General features: G+C 64.8%; 1 protein-coding gene across 1 annotated transcript in view; it reads left to right on the plus strand.

Annotated features, from left to right (window-relative positions):
* The window catches only part of MYT1 (myelin transcription factor 1), a 31,244-nt gene extending 19,299 nt beyond the window's left edge, over positions 1 to 11,945 (plus strand). The window contains exons 13-21 of the mRNA XM_006922134.1: positions 565 to 627; positions 738 to 806; positions 4,239 to 4,301; positions 4,598 to 4,681; positions 7,860 to 8,081; positions 9,053 to 9,144; positions 9,567 to 9,670; positions 11,473 to 11,616; positions 11,805 to 11,945. Of these exons, the coding sequence (XP_006922196.1) occupies positions 565 to 627; positions 738 to 806; positions 4,239 to 4,301; positions 4,598 to 4,681; positions 7,860 to 8,081; positions 9,053 to 9,144; positions 9,567 to 9,670; positions 11,473 to 11,616; positions 11,805 to 11,945 (982 nt within the window). The remainder of the gene's footprint in view (positions 1 to 564; positions 628 to 737; positions 807 to 4,238; positions 4,302 to 4,597; positions 4,682 to 7,859; positions 8,082 to 9,052; positions 9,145 to 9,566; positions 9,671 to 11,472; positions 11,617 to 11,804) is intronic.
* Positions 11,946 to 16,975: the final 5,030 nt, after the last annotated feature.

Below are 16,975 nucleotides of genomic sequence, written 5' to 3' on the forward strand. Positions count from 1 at the left end.
CCTGGTGGCCCCTCTGAGCTGGTCCTCACGGGGTTTAACCAGCCGCCATTGGAGCGGGCAGTCTGCTGGTGGCCAGGGGCCAGCTGCCATCCCATAGCCTCTGGTCGGCCCGCCGGAAGCCGCCTCTGTGGGAGGCTGCATGGGGCAGCTGCGTGGCAGGAGACCCGGCCTTCGCCCGGGTCGGAGTTCGTTCCTGGGGCTGCTCTTTGCTCGTCCTGACCCCCCCAGCTTCCTCCTGCTGGAGCTGGCTCCCCAGGACAGCCGGACCCAGGCTCTGGCCTGGGACCTTGTCTTCAGGAGGCCATGCCCGCATGTCCGTGGCTGTGCACACGTGTGCACACATGACCCATGGGCTCAGAGGCCAAGCTTCAGACCAGTTCGTTTTTCCTTCTTGAGTTAAGTGCGGGAGCAACCGGCAGTCTGCGCGGCGACAGCTGTGCTCCGAGGACTGCGGGGAGGAGCTGTCCCCCTCGAGCCGGGGGCAGGCGACGGCCCCCGCCACGCAGGCTCGGCCTGGCAGGTGTGCCCTGCTCTCTGTTCTGATGCTCTTTTTCCTCTGTCCAGCTGTCCCACCCCCGGCTGTGACGGCAGTGGCCACATCACCGGGAACTATGCCTCCCACCGCAGGTTCGTCCCCCGCTTGGGTCCGGCCTGGCCAGGTGCTCGCGGTGGGCCTCCCCTCGCCTCCCCCGCTCCCCGCCTCGGGCTCACCGCGGTGCCCATCTCTTCTCTTTCAGCCTCTCTGGTTGTCCTCTTGCTGACAAGAGCCTCAGAAACCTCATGGCTGCCCATTCTGCTGACCTCAAGTATGTCCGCCCTCCCGGCCTCCCATCTCTCCGGTGGCTCTCCGGCTCCACTCTGTCCTTCCATGGGGCTTGAGCCCAAACCGGCTTCTCCGGGGCCAGAGCCCCAGGCCGGCCCGCCCAGCGGAGAGGCAGGGCCGTGGAAGGGCTGATTCTGCTCAGCCGGCTGCTGTGGCTTGTGCGTCCCCCGCTCTGCCCCTGTCCCCTCTGGCCGGGAGGCTGCTATCGGCTCCTGTGCTGCCTTCGGCCCTGCCGGCCTCTCCGCGGGCCAAGGCCGGGAGGGGAGCAGGGCGCCAGCTCTGGACGGCTCAGCTCTCCCGAGGATGGGGCTGCCTGGCCTGCTCTGCTCGCCGCCTGCACGCGCTGTGCGCAGCGGCCCGGGACTGGCCTGGCCGTGTCTGTCCGCTGCGGCTCTGTGCGCTGTAGGCTGTTCTTGCTACGGCCCCCTCCCCTGCTGCCGCCCCTCCCGGCTGCTCTGTCTTGGCCCTGGCAACCCCGTCCCCTGGACAGCCTGGCCGCCACGCTCGGCCTCTCGCTTTGCTGAGCCCCCCTCCCTCTGCTTGGTCCCGGCCCTGAGGGTGGCAGCTACCTGCCTGAGGGTCCTGCTCAGACAAGACGCGGGCACCGGAGGGTTCCCCGGTCTCAGCGTCCTCTCGGGCTGGAGCTGGGGACTGTCCTTGCCTTTGGTTTCTCTGCCTTCTGTTGAGCTGTGACTCCCAAGCTGACCAAGGCTGAGGAAGGAGGTCCCACTACTGCCCCCAGGCCGCCCCTCCCCAGGGCTGGTCCGCCTCCCTCAGGCCTCTGTGTTGGAGGCCCTGAGTGCAGGCCAAGTCTTCCTGGCCGGTCCACCCTGGGGTCTCGCGGGTGAGGCGCTGTTGCTGCCGGGGGCTCCCAGGCCCCGGTTCAGAGGCGGGCGGACGGCTCCGGGTGCACGTCCGGGCGGTTCCCTCCCCTCGCTGCCAAGAGGCTCCCCGTTCCCGCAGACGAGGCGGGGTCCAGCCCACGACGGTCTTTCCAGGGCCACAGCCTTACCAGAGCCTGAGGCTCTGACGTCACACACACCCACATGTCACCTGTCCGTTCGCGGTGCCCAGCCCAGCAGCCCCGCTGGGACCTCCTTCCTGAGCCCACTCCGTGCTCCCTCTCCTTCCGTCGCGGACCCTCCTCCCCGCTTCTTTCTCCGCCTGTGATCAGTGTTCATGGGCTTCCAGTCTGAGGCGATTCTGGGCTCGGACGTGAGCCTTCGGGCGCTGGCTGCGTGGCGGGAGGTGGCTGTCGGGGAGGGCGAGCCCCCGTCCGAGACCCGGAGCGGAGTCAGAAATGGCAGCAGCAGGTCTTCCTTGCGTGAAAACGATCACGCGTCAGCGCGAGCGAGGCCCGGCCCGCGCGCTCCTCTCCGGGGTCCTCCCGTAGGCGCCCGGCCCTCGCCTCCCTCAGGCTGGGCCTCGGCTGCGTCTGGTGCCCACGGTCCGTCCCCCCCTCCCCTCCTCCTGCCCAGTGGGCACATGGCAGACTCGTAGCGGACGGGTGCAGGCGGCCCGTCCCCAGGGCAAGAGACCTGTGCCGCCACCTTGCAGGCGCGCCCTTTGGTGGCCTCCCCGTCACAGCTGGGTGCGGTGACAGTCTCGTATGATGTGGCTTCTGTGTTTTGGTGAAATCCCAAGTGCGTTCGTGGTCCCTTTCGTGTGGTCCCTTTCGTGGGGAGCTGGGTGCAGCCACACCCTGCGTGGGGCTCAGAGGTGAACCCTGCGTGTGTGCCACTTACTCACGGGGTCGTCCTGTGCAGACACCACGCTCGGGGTCACGTGGTGGGCGGCCTCCTGCAGCTGACCCTGTGGGTCCCCGAGGCCATGCCAGCAGCCAGTGCTGCCGGCCCCCGACGCAGACACGAGCCCCTCCAGCTGCATGGACGCCAGCCACTCGTGGACACGGCTCTGGGCACGGCCGTTACCATGGGTCTCAGTGCTGCGGGTGGGACGCTCCCGGGCAAGCTGGTCCCACGGCGCTGGCCTCCGAATTCTGTCACACGCTGTCCTGAGGCCGGGAGAAGCAGGACCGCGGGTGGCCAGCCAGGATCAAGCATGTCCGTGCCTTGCTTTGTACTTGGCCCTCCGGGGAGTGGGCAGAGGTGTGGGGTGGGGTGCCCACAGCAAGGGAGGGGCCACCCCGACATGCCGAGGACCCTGGGGCCTCGGACGATGCAGAGACAGTGTCAGGACTGGGCGCTGCAGCGCTTGGGGTTGGCTGAAGGGTGACACCTGCCTGGCTGAAGGTGGTGAGCCGTATCTGTTAACATGCAAAGGCCTCCTTGCCCCAGGTACGTGTGGGCTGAACGTGACCACCCGTGACCGGGGCAGGAGCTGTCCAATCTCAATAGGTTTTAAGTTATGCCAAAACCTGGCCAGAGGGCGATGTGGCTAGTTGGTCAGCTGACAGGCCAGGGGGCGTCTGACGTGTGGCCACAGGCAGGGACGAGCAGGGGCCCCAAGAGAGTCGTGGAGGCTGGGGAAGGGGCACCCCTGGACCTGGAGCCCCCCGCGTCACCAGCCTCCAGGCTTCTCTGGTGGGGAGCAGCGGCTCGGCTTGCTGGGGTCTGGGGGTGGCCAGGTGTTGCCTGTGCCATGGACGACAGAGCACACTGCGGAAGGGCCTTGGGCACGGCACAGGGACGCGAGTGTCTGCTGATTGGGAGGCAAAGGCCTGCGTCCTGCTCCAGCAGCCATGGCCCCTGGGGCCCCTCTGGGACTGAGGCACAGCCTGGCTCCCACGGTTCTCCCTCCACAAGGGTGACAAGCAGCGGCGAAGCCCTGCCTGGTCTCTGCCGGGGCTGAGGCGTGCAGTGGGCCTGGTCGGAGGCCTCCTGAGGCCCCACTGGCAGGGCCGGGCACGGCTCCCCATGTGGAAACCAGCGTGCGGCGGTCGTGGGGCCGTGCCCCCCTCCGCCCCTGTGCGGCGCCTGCCCCCGCAGAAGCCTCGGGCTGCAGGGGTCCTGCTCCCACTGCTGCCTCGAGGCCGGGGCTGCCGAGGGCGAGTCACAGCGCTGGCCACCGTCCTGAGGCTGGCCCTTGCCCCCCGCGGTGGCGTCACGGAAGGCGAACTGCTCTTAGGTTTTGAGTCGGCCTTTCCGAGCACTTGAGCTGAAAGTTAAGGGCCGTGTCTGTTCCGGAACTTTGTAGTCCAGCCTGGAGCCTGCAGAAGGCTTGGGGCGCCATCGTCTCTGCGGTGGAGCCGCGCTCGCCGCTTGGCCTCCCCGGGCCCACTGGGGGACTGGCTGGCACCGTCCTGGAGCCCAGAGGTCACGGGGGGGACTGGCAGGGACGGGCACCACCGTCTGTGAGACCCCAGAGGGCAGGCGGGCGCCCCGGGCCCGAGCACACAGGGCGCCCTTCTGGGGCCAGCTCCACGGCTCTGGCCCAGCTTCGCTGTCCTCCGCAGGTGCCCCACGCCCGGCTGCGACGGCTCTGGCCACATCACGGGGAACTACGCCTCGCACCGGAGGTGAGCCTGCCACGCCCAGGGGTGCGGCTGTGGGGGGTTCTGCCCTCAGGTGAGGGTGAAAGCTCCTGTTGAGGCGCTGACGTTGCCGGCTGCCCTGGCCGGTTGTCCCTCCGCCTGAGCGGCCGATGGTCCCAGAGCTCTGCGAGCAGCGCAGGGGCTTCTGGGGACGCTCCAGGCCTGGCCACCGCCCAGCAGAGCGCTGGCTGGCGAAGCTTCTGTGGGGTCCCTGGGCTGCTGGCCTCGACCTGGGAGGAGCTGCCGGGGCCATTGCTGTTTTTATCCTCTTCCTAAACCAGCTTGTCAGGCTGCCCACGTGCCAAGAAAACTGGAGCCAAGGTGACACCCGCCAAGGACGACAAGGAAGACCCTGAGCTGATGAAGTGAGTCGGCCCCGCTGGCCCCTGGGGCCCTGCGGGATCGGGGTCCCCTGTGTTTCATGACCTACAGGCTTCTTTGAGTTCCCGGGTCATTGACTCAGCTGGTGGATGACAACCCCTGGCTCCCCAGGAGCCCTCCTGTCCCGCTGGGGGACACCCGTGAGGGCCCGCGCGTGCACGTGCGTGAAGTGAAGTGTGCGCCCAGCACTGCCCTGTCTGAGCCGCTCAGGTCAGGGTGTCTGGCAGGTCGGGAGAGGCAAGACGCCCACTGCCTTTGCACCTGGGGACGCCTGGGCACAGGGCGCTCAGGGGCACTGCTGTCTGGCGGGAAGGTCGGGCAGGGGTCAGGGAGCAGAGTGTGTTCAGGGAGATGACGGGTGTCTGCATCGCGTGTCGGCTGTCGCACGCCCTGCGGGGAGCTGGGGCGGAACGAGAGAGCCTGGGAGGTTCGCCTGGGCCTGGGACCCCGAGCCTGCTGTGGGAGGAAGCGACATCTGGCCCTTAATGAGTGAAGTCCCCAGAGCTGCTGGTGGCCTCGCTGGGCGTGTGCGTGAGGCTGACTGTGCCGCACTCACTGGGGGCAGCGGCGTGGCCAGCTCACCCTCGCAGGGAACTCACTTGCAGGGCACACGGGTGGCCCACCATCCAGTTTGCCCTGGCTCTTTGGAGCTGTCGTGTGTCCTTCTGGCCGGTGAGGAGCGGATGGGCGTGGCTCTGGCCTCCGTGTGTGCGGCTCGGGCGCCTGGTCGTGGCAGGCCCGTTAGGTCGACGGTGGGGGGCAGGTCTGCTCAGACTGTCTCCTGCTGGCCATGAGCAGCCAGACACCCCTGCAGAGGGGTGCCCTGGCCCGAAGCCTGGTTGTCCCTCAGGGCCCACCCAGCCTGAACGTCTGCTCAGCCACAGAGCAGGGGCCTCGCTGGCCGGCACCAGGGCCTTCCTGGGGTGGCCCATCGGCTTAGAAATGTGGCTTGTTTGCTGAAACTTTACGATGACACTAAGGAACGCTAAGGCGAGAATGCAAAATCCGCCGTCGTTGGCGTTGTGGAGGCCGCCTACCCGATGCGGGGCGGGCGAGAGCCCGGGGCTCGGCCTGTGGCCGCGCATGCGACGCTGCGGAGGGCTTGGCGAGGGTCCTGCTGGTGGAGTTGCCGCGAGTGCATTGTGCTGCCTTTGCAAATGATTAAAATCAAGATCAGCATTTTTCAAGGTAACTGAGAAAAATGCTTTTCCTCCTCCTAATGTGCTGTCAACTTTGCTTTTAGAAAAACGAGAGTTTGCAGCCAAGTGGAGAATGTGACTTTTAGGAACAGTTTAGCATTTGTAGGGCGGATGAGTTCCTGGTGGCCCCACGGCGGGGGGCGGAGGACCCACTTAGTGCCTCCGTTTATGGAGTGTCCCAGCACAAGCGCCCACCAGCAGAAACGGGGACGGGTGCGCCAGGCCCCACCGTGGGTGGCTCGCCGTCAGCACGGCTGGGATGCTGGGCGGGCTGGTGAGGGAGACGTCTTGTGCCTGCTCTGTCTGAGATTAAGGCAGGTTAGCACTTGGTGGCAAATCTCTTCGGCCACAACTGATAAGTGGCTGCCAAGTCCGTGGAGGTCCCGGCCAGGGTCAGGAGCTGGATGCCCTCCGTCCGTGGAGAGGCCTGGCTATCCTCGGCCACTCTGGGAGACGCCCCTCTGACCTTGGGGTCCTGGTGGCACATCACGCTTGTGCCCCAGCACAGATGCCACCCCACTTGGCACCCCGCACACGTGTCAGAGCGAGGTCATCTGACAGTTCCGAGGATCTGGACACGGGGCGTGGATAGAGAGAAAAGCTGTGTTTTTATGACGCGTGGGAAATTCTCACTTCAAATGCGACCCGGGTGACGGGCAGGCCTGGGGCTTTGGGAAGGAAGTGGGGGAGGCGATTCAGGCTGCGGCGCTGAGATGCGCCCGCGAAGCTGCTCACACTCGGCCTCCTGACCGTGTGTCCGGGGCCCCGTACGCGCGTGGGAACCCGGGGGCCCCGCAGCTGGGACGCGTCCGAGTTTGGGTGTAAAGTGGAACCTCCCCAGTCCCCGCACCGTGTCCGCACTCGACTCCAGGCCGAGATGACCTCGGAGTGGCTCGGGAGACGTCTCGCACACCTGAGGCCCACGAGGGCGGGTGAGTAAGAAGGGAGTGAGAGCCGACGGGGGGGACCTGTCCGCAGCGGCCACCCCAGGGATGAGCCCGGATGTGCTGGTGACAAGCCCGGGACGTCCAGCCCGTGTCTTCTCTGTACCCCAGGAACAGCTCTGTAAACCGGGGTCCTGTGCCCCCGTCTGCAGCTTGGGGGAAATGGGTGGCAAACGCCAAGTTAAGAGTCCCCTCTGCTCGGGGAGAGGACTCGGAACTCGCCGGTAGGAATCTTGCCGTCCGTCGCGTGCTGGTCCCAGGTGAGCCTGGCCTCAGAGCTGGGGCCCTTGGTCCAGGTCCCGCCCGAGGGACGAGGAGAGACGCTGACCGCCGTGCACCACCCCGTCTTCCGTCACCACCTGGACTTCAATGGCAGCACGAGGGGTGGGCACTTGGAACCTCTCTCAAGCTATCCTTGGGCATTTGCTATTCCCATGAGGGACCCCTTCCCTGTCCTCAAACAAGCCGAGCAAAGGGGAAGGTCTCCCCAGGCCGGCCTGGGACAGGGTCACGGAGGATCTGGGCTGCGTCTCCCCACGGGAGCTCTGTGGCCTCGTGGCTGTCCTTCTGGAACACACGCTTCCGACGTGGCAAAGCTGGGACGCTCATGGGCGTCGTGCCGTGACCAGCCTCTCTGGATGCTGTTGGGGGGCAGGACCCTTGCTGTCCCCAAACTTCCTGGCTCAGGGTGCACTTCCGACCTGTGACTCCCAGGTCCCCTGGCCCCGTGCTTGCTGCAAGCTCAGCTGACACCTTCATTCCACTGAAGTGACACTGGCAGCAAGGTCTAGGTGTGGACCTTGCTGGGGTCCGGAGAGAGAAGCTGGCCGCTGACCCTCGAGCCGCAAGGGCAGAGGGGGGACGTGGTCCCCGTCGCCTCTGTGTGCCCGAGGCTCAGGACTCACGCCAACGGCGGCATTTGAGCGGGGCCCCCGGCGGGTCTCAGCCTGACTTGGGGGGCTCTGGCTTTCCCTCCCACCCCAGCACCCCTGTGCTCACCTCTGCCCTCTTCGTGCCAGGTGCCCAGTCCCAGGCTGCGTGGGGCTCGGCCACATCAGCGGCAAGTACGCCTCTCACCGAAGCGCGTCCGGCTGCCCGCTGGCCGCGCGGAGGCAGAAGGAGGGCTCCGTCAACGGCCCCTCATTCTCCTGGAAGTCGCTGAAGAACGAGGGGCCCACCTGCCCCACCCCGGGCTGCGACGGGTCCGGCCACGCCAACGGGAGCTTCCTCACCCACCGGAGGTGACTGGCCCTGGGGCGGCTGGACGAGGGCTCTGGACGCTTGCCACTTCTCTAGGGAAAATCAAGTCCCCAGTCGGTGGCCGGCTGGGGAGACTATAGGAAGTCTGTGGTGCCAGGGGGTGCCGTGTGCGACACGTGCCACCCTGAGTCTCCACGTCGTAAGCCTCCCTGCCACAGCCCGTGCAGCGAGCGGAGCCCTGTGCCTGGCACACCTGTCCTTGTCAAAGCTTCGTCTGTCACAGCTCACGCCCTGCCCCTCCCGCTGGGGCCTCTTCTTTGAAATTGGGGGCCAGGGCTCAGCCTGTTTCGCAAGGGGTCTGACGACGAGACCCCTCCTGCCTGCGCAGTGGCCGGGGCAGCACTGACGGGCCCTCACCTGCCCCAGGGCTGGGGCCTGCCTCGCTGCCTCTCTTCCTGTCTGTGCCCGGCAGCCAAGGTCACGGCCGAGGGGCCGGGGGGTCACTACCTGGGCCTGTCAGAAACTGTCTTTTTCTTTCTGTTTTTCTGCCCTTGTCTCTTCACCTGTAAGATTAATTGAGTCATTCACGCCACAAGCCAGTTCTGAGTCCAGCAAGCACCAGGCGCTGGAGACGGAGCAGAGAACACACACGCCGGCCCCCGCCCCGGACCTGGCCAGGGCAGTGTGGGTGGGGCCAGGCCGCAGGCCCCGCGGGGAATAGAGCAGGGGTGAGGCTGACCCCTCTGAGAAGGGGTGCGGAGCTTGCCCAGAGCTCTGGGGACGAGCCTTCAGGGCAGCGGCCTGTGCTGGGACCGGCTGGGCTGGCGGATGAGTGGTGAGGGAGAGGGACTGCCCCGGACCAGGGACAAAAAGGGACGAGCTAGCGAGTTCCATCCAGGACCCTACCCAGTTGCCGGACGCTGACGGTTTGGCTCTCGTTGTGACGTGTGGCCAGACTGGCCTCCGGTGTGTGACTTCGGACTGGTTTCTAATGTGCGACCTTTGCTTCCAGCTTGTCCGGCTGTCCCAGAGCCACTTTTGCTGGAAAGAAGGGAAAACTCTCAGGGGATGAGGTTCTCAGCACGAAGTTCAAGACGAGTGACGGTAAGGACGCCCCCCTTGCGGGCTCTGTGGGGAGCCCTTCAACCTGGCGAGTGAGCGTTGCTGGTGGGAGAGGACATGGGGGCCCCTGTCCTGAGGCCTGACCTGTCGTGCGCCTGCGTCTGGAGTGGCGGCGGCTGCTCTGAGAGCCCTGCAGACGATGCTGGAGGCCGAGGCCTCGGGGCTGCGGGGCTGAGAACTCGCTCGGCCCCAGTGTGGAGGGAGCTGTGCACATCCAGCATCCCCCGCAGAGGCCTCCACGTCTCTCTCTCACAATTCATTCTGGCTGAAGACATGTCCACTCTCCCGCCCGTGGCCTAGACATGCGGGGTCAGTCTCGGAGCCGCTCTGGGAGGACCGGGTCCCTCCAGGAGGCCAGCCTGGGCTTGAGGCTGAGCCGCCACCGGGCTTTCTCCCTGGGGCAGTGCTGGACAACGATGAGGAGATCAAGCAGCTGAACCAGGAGATCCGAGACCTGAGCGAGTCCAACTCGGAGATGGAGGCCGCCATGGCACAGCTGCAGTCCCAGGTGTGCGGGGGGGGGGGCCCCCGTACCCCACCCCGCCCCCCCCCGCCCCACCCAGCTCACTGTCCTGGGCCCTCGGCCTCTTGTTCTGGGAGGCGGGAGGGGCCCAGCCCCATGTGCCGTTGGCGCTCACCCTGGGCTGAGGGGTGCGGCCTCAGGGACATCTGTGACTGCCGCCGTCCGGTCGCCGGTCCTGCCACCGTGTGTCCTCTGGTGCTGGCGGCTGGAGGGCAGGGTCAGGGGTCCCCCAGGTATGAGTGCCGTCGGTAGGAGTGGGACCACGCGTGGGTTCTCCAGCCCGGCTGGAGCGCGGCCACCGCAGCCCTGTCACGTGGCTAAGTGACCCGGCACGCCTCTGGACCTATGTGCCCCTCCGTGCCCTCACCGGTGGCCGGAGACAGCAGTAGAGATCCACCCCCAGGGCTGCGGGGAGATGGGTGCGTGTCCACAGGGAGAGCAGGTGGCACGCTGAGAGGCGGGTCACGAGGTGCCTCTGACTTCCCCAGGGAACACCGCTTGCAAAGAGACGGTGCAGGTCTGATTCCAAAAAGACCACGGCCCACCCTGAGCGACGGGTAGGGGAGGCGGGCCGCACACCGTCATGCTCCTACGGCTGGAGGGACAAAGGGACGAGGAAGCGACCAGGCCTTGCGGGGTTCGAGGGCAGAAGGGACCGTGGGGAAGGTGGCGGGTCTCCTCACGCGGTCCCTCCCTCCACCTGCGAACCGGCCCCTCCGCCTGCGAACCGGCCGCTCCGCCTGTGCCTGGCGCTCAGCCTGGCGGAAACAGTGTCGGCCGTGGGGGGCAGAGGTCTTCGCTGTGTGGGCCGTGTCTTCTTGGCCGTCTCAGGGTGCAGAGACATTGCCCATGTGGCCGCCACCCTCCGTCCCTCCCTGCCCTCCCTTCTCAAAGCCGTCCAGTGTCAGCGCCTCTGCCTACTGCGTTGGTCTCACCCAGCTCTTCAAAGACGGCCGCTCACCGGACCACTCGCCAGCACTCTGTGGAAGGGCCGCTCTCCCCTTGAGGGAGTTTGGACCCGTGCCCTGTGGGGAGGGGGGGTCAGGCAGAAGGGACCGTGGGGAAGGCGGTGGGTCTCCTTCTTACTCAAACTTCCCCGAGCCGAGGGCCTGTCACCCAGTGACAGGAGGTCGCAGCCTCTCCCGAGCTGCGGGTTGGTGGACAGCCGCCTGGAAGGCAGCTCCCTGGTCCACACTGGGGGACAGCTCTGCGTGCTGGACACTGAACTTGCCTCTGCCCCAGGCTCCGTTGAGCCGCAGCAGCTGGGGGCCGCAGGGCGGGAACCTCTGTGTAGGGTTATGCCGCCTGAGACCCCCCTGGTGACCTGACCACCCAGAGCAGGCGCGACAGCCCCTGGCCGTCAGCCCCGTTGTCACTGTCCTGTGGGGTCCGTGGAGGAACCCTGAGAGCCCCCTTGGGAGAAGCTCTGGGACTGCCACCCTGGTGTCCTGCTGGGTCTGCAGCAGAAGCGTCTGTGCCGGAAACTGACAGGCCATCGGCTGCTGCACTGAGCAGGGCTGCAGCGGGACGGGCAGCTGCAGAGGGGCCGCAGTGAGCTCAGGGCACTGGACTCTGAGCCCTCCCCCACCCCCACCCCGTGGGAAGGTCAGCACAGAAAGGGACGTCGCCGAGTCCGCTCCCCCGCCCAGGGTCTGGGGCACTGCCAGCCCCACTTGTGGCAGGAACCCCAGGGGGCAGGGGCCCACCTCTGCACTGGCTCTCAGGCGTGCCCGCCACACAGCCAGGAGGCCAGGCGGCCGGGTGCAGGCTTCCGTGTCACCCCACAGGTCTCGTCCATGGAGAGGAGCCTGCGGAGCATCGAGGACGAGAACAGGCTGATCGAGGAGCAGAACGAAGCGCTGTTCCTGGAGCTGTCTGGCCTGAGCCAGGCCCTCATCCGGAGCCTCGCCAACATCCGCCTGCCACACATGGTGCGTGGCCCTCCACCAGGGCTGCCCCCCGAGGGGCCAAGGGCGGGTGGACTCGGCCCGAGGTGCAGCTGCCGTGGGTGTGCGCTGGACTCAGGGCAGTGGGAGGCGGGCGGCACACGTGCCCTCCCCTCCCCTCCCCTCCGGGCGGCCGTGCGGGACGGGGCTGGCTGAACTGTTCTGCCCGCCAGGAGCCGATATGTGAGCAGAACTTTGATGCCTACGTGAGCACCCTCACCGACATGTACTCCAACCAGGAATGCTACCAGGACCCTGAGAACAAGGACCTCCTGGAGAGCATCAAGCAGGCCGTGAGGGGCATCCAGGTCTAGGCCTTACCTTGCCGATCCGGGGCGCCCGGCACCCCGACTTGGCGCCATTGTTTACCTCCCTCGCCCTGCCCTCCCGGTGGAGAGTCCCAACTCACAGCGCCTCTGTGTGCGGCCCCAGTGGCCTCGGGGGCTTGTCCGACGGGAAGCCCCCCGACCTCCCCGGGCGCGTGCGCCTGAAGGCGGCAGATGGATTTATTTTTGTTTCCTGACAATGATCTGAAGAGCAGCTCGAAGTCCCAGCGGAAGCTCATGGACAAGGTTCTCAGGGAAGTTTTGGAGTTCGTGACCACAGTATTCCTGTCTGTCTGTCGAGGCCGAGGCCGGGCGGGCTGTGCGTGGTGTCGTGCCCGGGCACGTGTCTGCCCCGTGAGGCCGGCGTGGCACGGGTATTTCTGTTTTCATTTAACTTGGTTTTGTATGGGACAGAGCCCTGTTCCAGAGGGTACGTGGGGGGCAGGCCTGCAGCCCGTCCGCTCACGGGCCCTCGCCTGGGACGACTCTGGCCGTGGCTGCCTGCGGCTCAGGGGCCGGGCCCCTCCTGAGCTGTGGCCTTCGATCCGGATCTGGCCAGGTCCAGGGCCTTCCCCTCTGCGCGTCCACCCAGGCCCGTGACCCGTCACTGCCGACTTACCTGGGTCGCGGCTGAGCCTGCCTGAGATGGGGACAGCGTCATCGAGTTCAGGGGACAAACTCCTAATCACAGACCGCCAAGGTTTCACTTACTTTTAGCTCTATTCGAGATGCAGAAAAGGTAAATTTTAACTTAACGTGTTAAAAACACAACGTTCCTACATGTAAATAGAGTCGAAGTCGATTGTGACCGCAATTCCAAGTTAGTATTTAAAAGTAGAGAAATCGCTCTTCCTGGAAGAAATTAAAAAGTAGTTAGTTTAATTATTCTGTAAATTATTTAATTTTGTCAAGATGTAAGTATTTATATTCACAATCTCTTATGTTAATGTTTGCTATTTATTTAACATTTTTATTTATTGAGTTTATACTATTTCAACTAGACCCCAAACCAGGATACCATGAAATACCTGCTATCGAAGCGAAATTAACTATTTGACTCTGAGATAGGCCACACGCAAAATCTCACTGTATCTTCCAGTTATAATTTTGATGCAACCAAGTTATTTTTAATATATTTTGTTATTTATTCTTTTAATGATGGAATTTTTGAAGAAGTATTTTGTACCTGAGGAATTTTGATAATTTGGGAAAATTCTTCCCTCGGCCCAACGGAAAAAGAGGCTTTTGGTTTCCTGTCACCCTTCTGGTCCCTTTCGCTCCAGGTCCGGTCGGCGGCAGACGGGCCTCTGTGTTTATGGTTTGTTGACGTGTAGCGCAGGTGTGTGTGCTCCGTGTGCTCCCCGTGTCGCGTCTGTGCGCCGGATCTCGATGGCCGAGTCACGCCGCTGACGGAGTGCTGGCCTCGGGCAGCGCCGGCGCCCCGTCCCTCCGACAGCTGATACTGTGACCCTCCTCCTCAGGAAATGCGTGGAGCCCACAGCACAGCCCTGCTCGGCGTGTGCGCAGGCTGATTCCCTAATAAAGGTCCACTTTGACTGTGTGTGGGAGCCCTGAGTGCGTCTTATCGCCGTGTGTGTTGTGAGGACGCCACCTCTGTCCCTGAGAGCCCCAACGAGTCACCTTCCTGGGGGTGGGGACACTTCCATCTCAGGCCTCTTCCTGATGCCACACGGGGACCCCCATCTCCCCGTCAAGGTGGGGTTCCAGGTGGCTAAGTCTCTGCGTCCTGCCCCTTCCCCACGGCCAGGTGTGCGCGGATCGGTCTCAGGGGCAGAGAGAACCCTTCCTGCCCAAGTTCTTGAGCGGGGCGTGGGAGGGGTGCGGCCCTGGGCTGGCTTCGTGGGCACAGGGGGACGTCTGCGGTGGCGGAGGGTTTGGACGTTCTGGCGGGCGGCAGGGCTGAGCGACGGAGAGCAGCGTAGCCGAGAGGGGAGAGCGTGCCCTCCGACGACCGTCAGCTCCCGTGCCCAGCCGGTCCTGGAGCCCGTCTCCCCCTGTGCGCCCCGGTTACGTGAGGCGACAGGCCCCTCCTTCCGTTTGCGAGCTGCGTGCGGGTTTGCGGCTTCGCAGCCGCTGCTTGGCGTTAGCACCTCCCGCGTCAGGTGGAGCTCTAGCTCTCCCGGCCGAGACTTGGGTCAGAGGCTTCGGTCACATTCAACCGGAACTGTCACCACGCTTTGGCCTCCCTGGGCATCTGGCCTCCTGGGGAGGGAGCTTCGGCTTGGCTTGGGGTCCTGGCTCTGTAACAGGCAGGCTGCTCACGTGGGGCTCTGCTGCCCGGTGGGGGTTGGAGGGGGGCCTTGAATCTTTTCAGAAGGAGCCCATTCATCCCGTGCACCCACATCTGTGGTCTGCTTGCCTCACCTGGGGGCAGGCTGGCTCTGTGGGTGGTTCCTGAGGCATTCTCTGCCGCCTGGGTGTGCCAGGCAGGCGGCCTCTCGCACCCCCCCAGCGACACCTGTTCCTGTCAGGGTGAGGAGACGCACAGAGGGCAGTCGTGCGGTGGGGCAGAGGTCACCCAGGCTGAAGCCCTGGTGTGGGTGGGAGTGCCTGGGAAGTGGTCACAGAGTGACACGCGGGCCCTGGTTATGACAAAGCCCCAGACCACAGGTGGCTGTCACATCTGTCGGGAGCCAGAGGACTGGTGAGCGTGGAGTGCTGACTCCCCGCCTAACACTCCCTGATGGGCAGTCCGCAGTGGGATCCTGTCCCTCCCTTCAGGGTGCTGAGCCCCCAGGAGAAAAGCAACCGGTGGCCTCTGGTTTGTAAATAATGTCGATTTAAGATGTGAGGAGGTGGCTGCAAAGAGAAGGTAAAGGTATTTGTCTCCCTTCACTTTGAGCTAATTCCAGACCGGGCCTCTTTTCCAGAATGACAGGAGACGGCGGACGGCAGGCCAGCGTGTCCGCCTTGTGGCCCAAGGCACCTGGGTGCCCCACTCGGCAGTGTGGGACGAGCCAGGGCAGAGTGTCGTAACCAACCGGAGCCCCTGCCTGGATGTAGAGGTCTTTAGTTCCCAGGCCTAGAAGACATGCTTCTCCTTGCTCTGGCTCCAGGTCACAATGCTCCTTGTCCTCCAATGGGAGAGGGTTGGACCACTCACACGCCAAGGTATTCTTTCCAGATCTTTCCACCTTCACTGTGAGCTGAGGATGGTGGAAGCCAAGAGGTGGGCCAGGTCGGCTGTCAGAGTGGCCTTGTGAGCAGGAAGACACTGAGATTCTAGTGAACCAACCCGGCCCCCACAGGCCCCTCTCCAGGTGACCCTGGGTGAGGAGGCACTGTCACTAGAGCCAGCCAGGGGTTTCCCGTTGGGCGGCCAGGCTTGCCCACAATCTCTTTTCTGGACTCCCAAAAGCAGTTTCGTTTGATGCACACACTTCAGTCAGAAGCAGAAAGAAGTAAGTCATGGTGTTACATGGTGATCACACCCTCCAGAACCTTCCAGATCATTCCAGAGCCACCTCCCGGAGGCTCCTCCGCACTTGTGTGGTCCCTAGAGTGTACGCCGGCAGGCCAGCCCTGTCCCCCGTGCTGACCCGGGGGGTGCAGGTTCCGGGTGGCTCCCACAGAGCCCGGGCCTGGACGCGGGTCTGTGATCACACGATGGATCCTGAGCACACTTCCTCTGGCAGAGGCGAGTCTAGGGGGGCCTTTCTGGAACCCAGAACCCCTTAAAGTTGTTTGAGAAATCATGTGTGCAGGTGCAGAGGGGGATTTTTCTCCTGGTCCACAGCCATTCCCACAGCCACTCTGCAGCACAGGAGAGAGACCTCCCGGCTTACAGTCTCACGTGTCCTGTGAATATGGCACTCAGGGTGGCCACAGGCCAGGGACCCTGCTCTGCACCACCTGGGCCCTCAGCCGTCTGTGCATCAGCACAGGACACTCGCACTCACCCGCACGCAGCGGGGACCAGGCTCTTCTGAAGAATGTGGTGCCTCCGCCCGCCAGCTCAGGGGCCTTGGTGAGAGGGGTCACGACATTGGTGGTCTGCTCCACCCTGCCCACAAAGCTCCGCCTTAAATGCCACCCCCACCCTTGCAGTCATGCTGGCTGCAGTGCAGTCTCAGGGTGCCCGTGGGTGGCCAGCGGCATGTGGGCAGGGCTGATGCTGCTGCCCTGCATGTCAGGGCCCAGGGTCAGGACTGGTGACCCCGGAGCATTGTTTAGGCACCGGAACCCCCACCCCGCTCTGGTGAGGTTCACGGCCAGATTGGCCCTTCCCGTCAGAGGGTTTCTAGTTCCCCACTCGCCAGCCAAGTACAGAGCCCTGGAGGCAGGATGGGGAGTCAGCCGAGCACAGGGCATGCACTTTGTAGGGCAGTGCTGGGGTCTGCAGGGCCGGGGGGACCCGGAAGTGTGTCCAGATGGGGCCGCGGCCAGGTCTGAGGAACAGCACTGGACGAGTTTGGGATGCTGGGCGAGGTCTCCCTCGTGGGGACCCCTGGTTTCTGATCAGAGGTACAGGTGGAAGCTCTCTGGGCTGGAGTCAGCCCATCTTATACCTGGGAACCTTCGGCAGGCCGATTCCAGCCTCTGTGCCTCAGTTTCCTTCTCAAGAAGGGGTCCACAGGACATGCTACTGAAGGAGGGAGGGAGGGAGGAGTCCAGACCCCCGGTCACCTACCACCCCCCGACGCTCTGAGGGCACCTCAAACCCACCTCCCCACTCGTGCCAACCACCACTCCTGGTTTTGAGATCTGCCCCTGGTGGGCTTCCAGCCACCTGAGGTCTGATCTCTGCTGCCAGCTAAGCCCTGGGTCTGGAGGTACCACCCAGGGCCCTCTAATCTGCACCCACAGGTCTAGCTGCCACCCGCCTGGTGCCCACAGAGCGCATTCATCTGCTACTGCCACCTCCCCTACGACGGTAGGGGCGTCCGCTTCCGCCCAGCCTGGCCCCACGTCCCTAGGGTTGCCGCCCCCTTACGCTCTCCTCTCCCAGGACACAAGGGTCGGGCGGACTGGCCGGGGAGTTGGCAAGCGGGGAGAGG

The sequence above is a fragment of the Pteropus alecto genome, unplaced genomic scaffold (genome assembly GCF_000325575.1).
Source record: "Pteropus alecto unplaced genomic scaffold, ASM32557v1 scaffold45, whole genome shotgun sequence".
NCBI classification, from domain to species: Eukaryota; Metazoa; Chordata; class Mammalia; order Chiroptera; family Pteropodidae; genus Pteropus; species Pteropus alecto.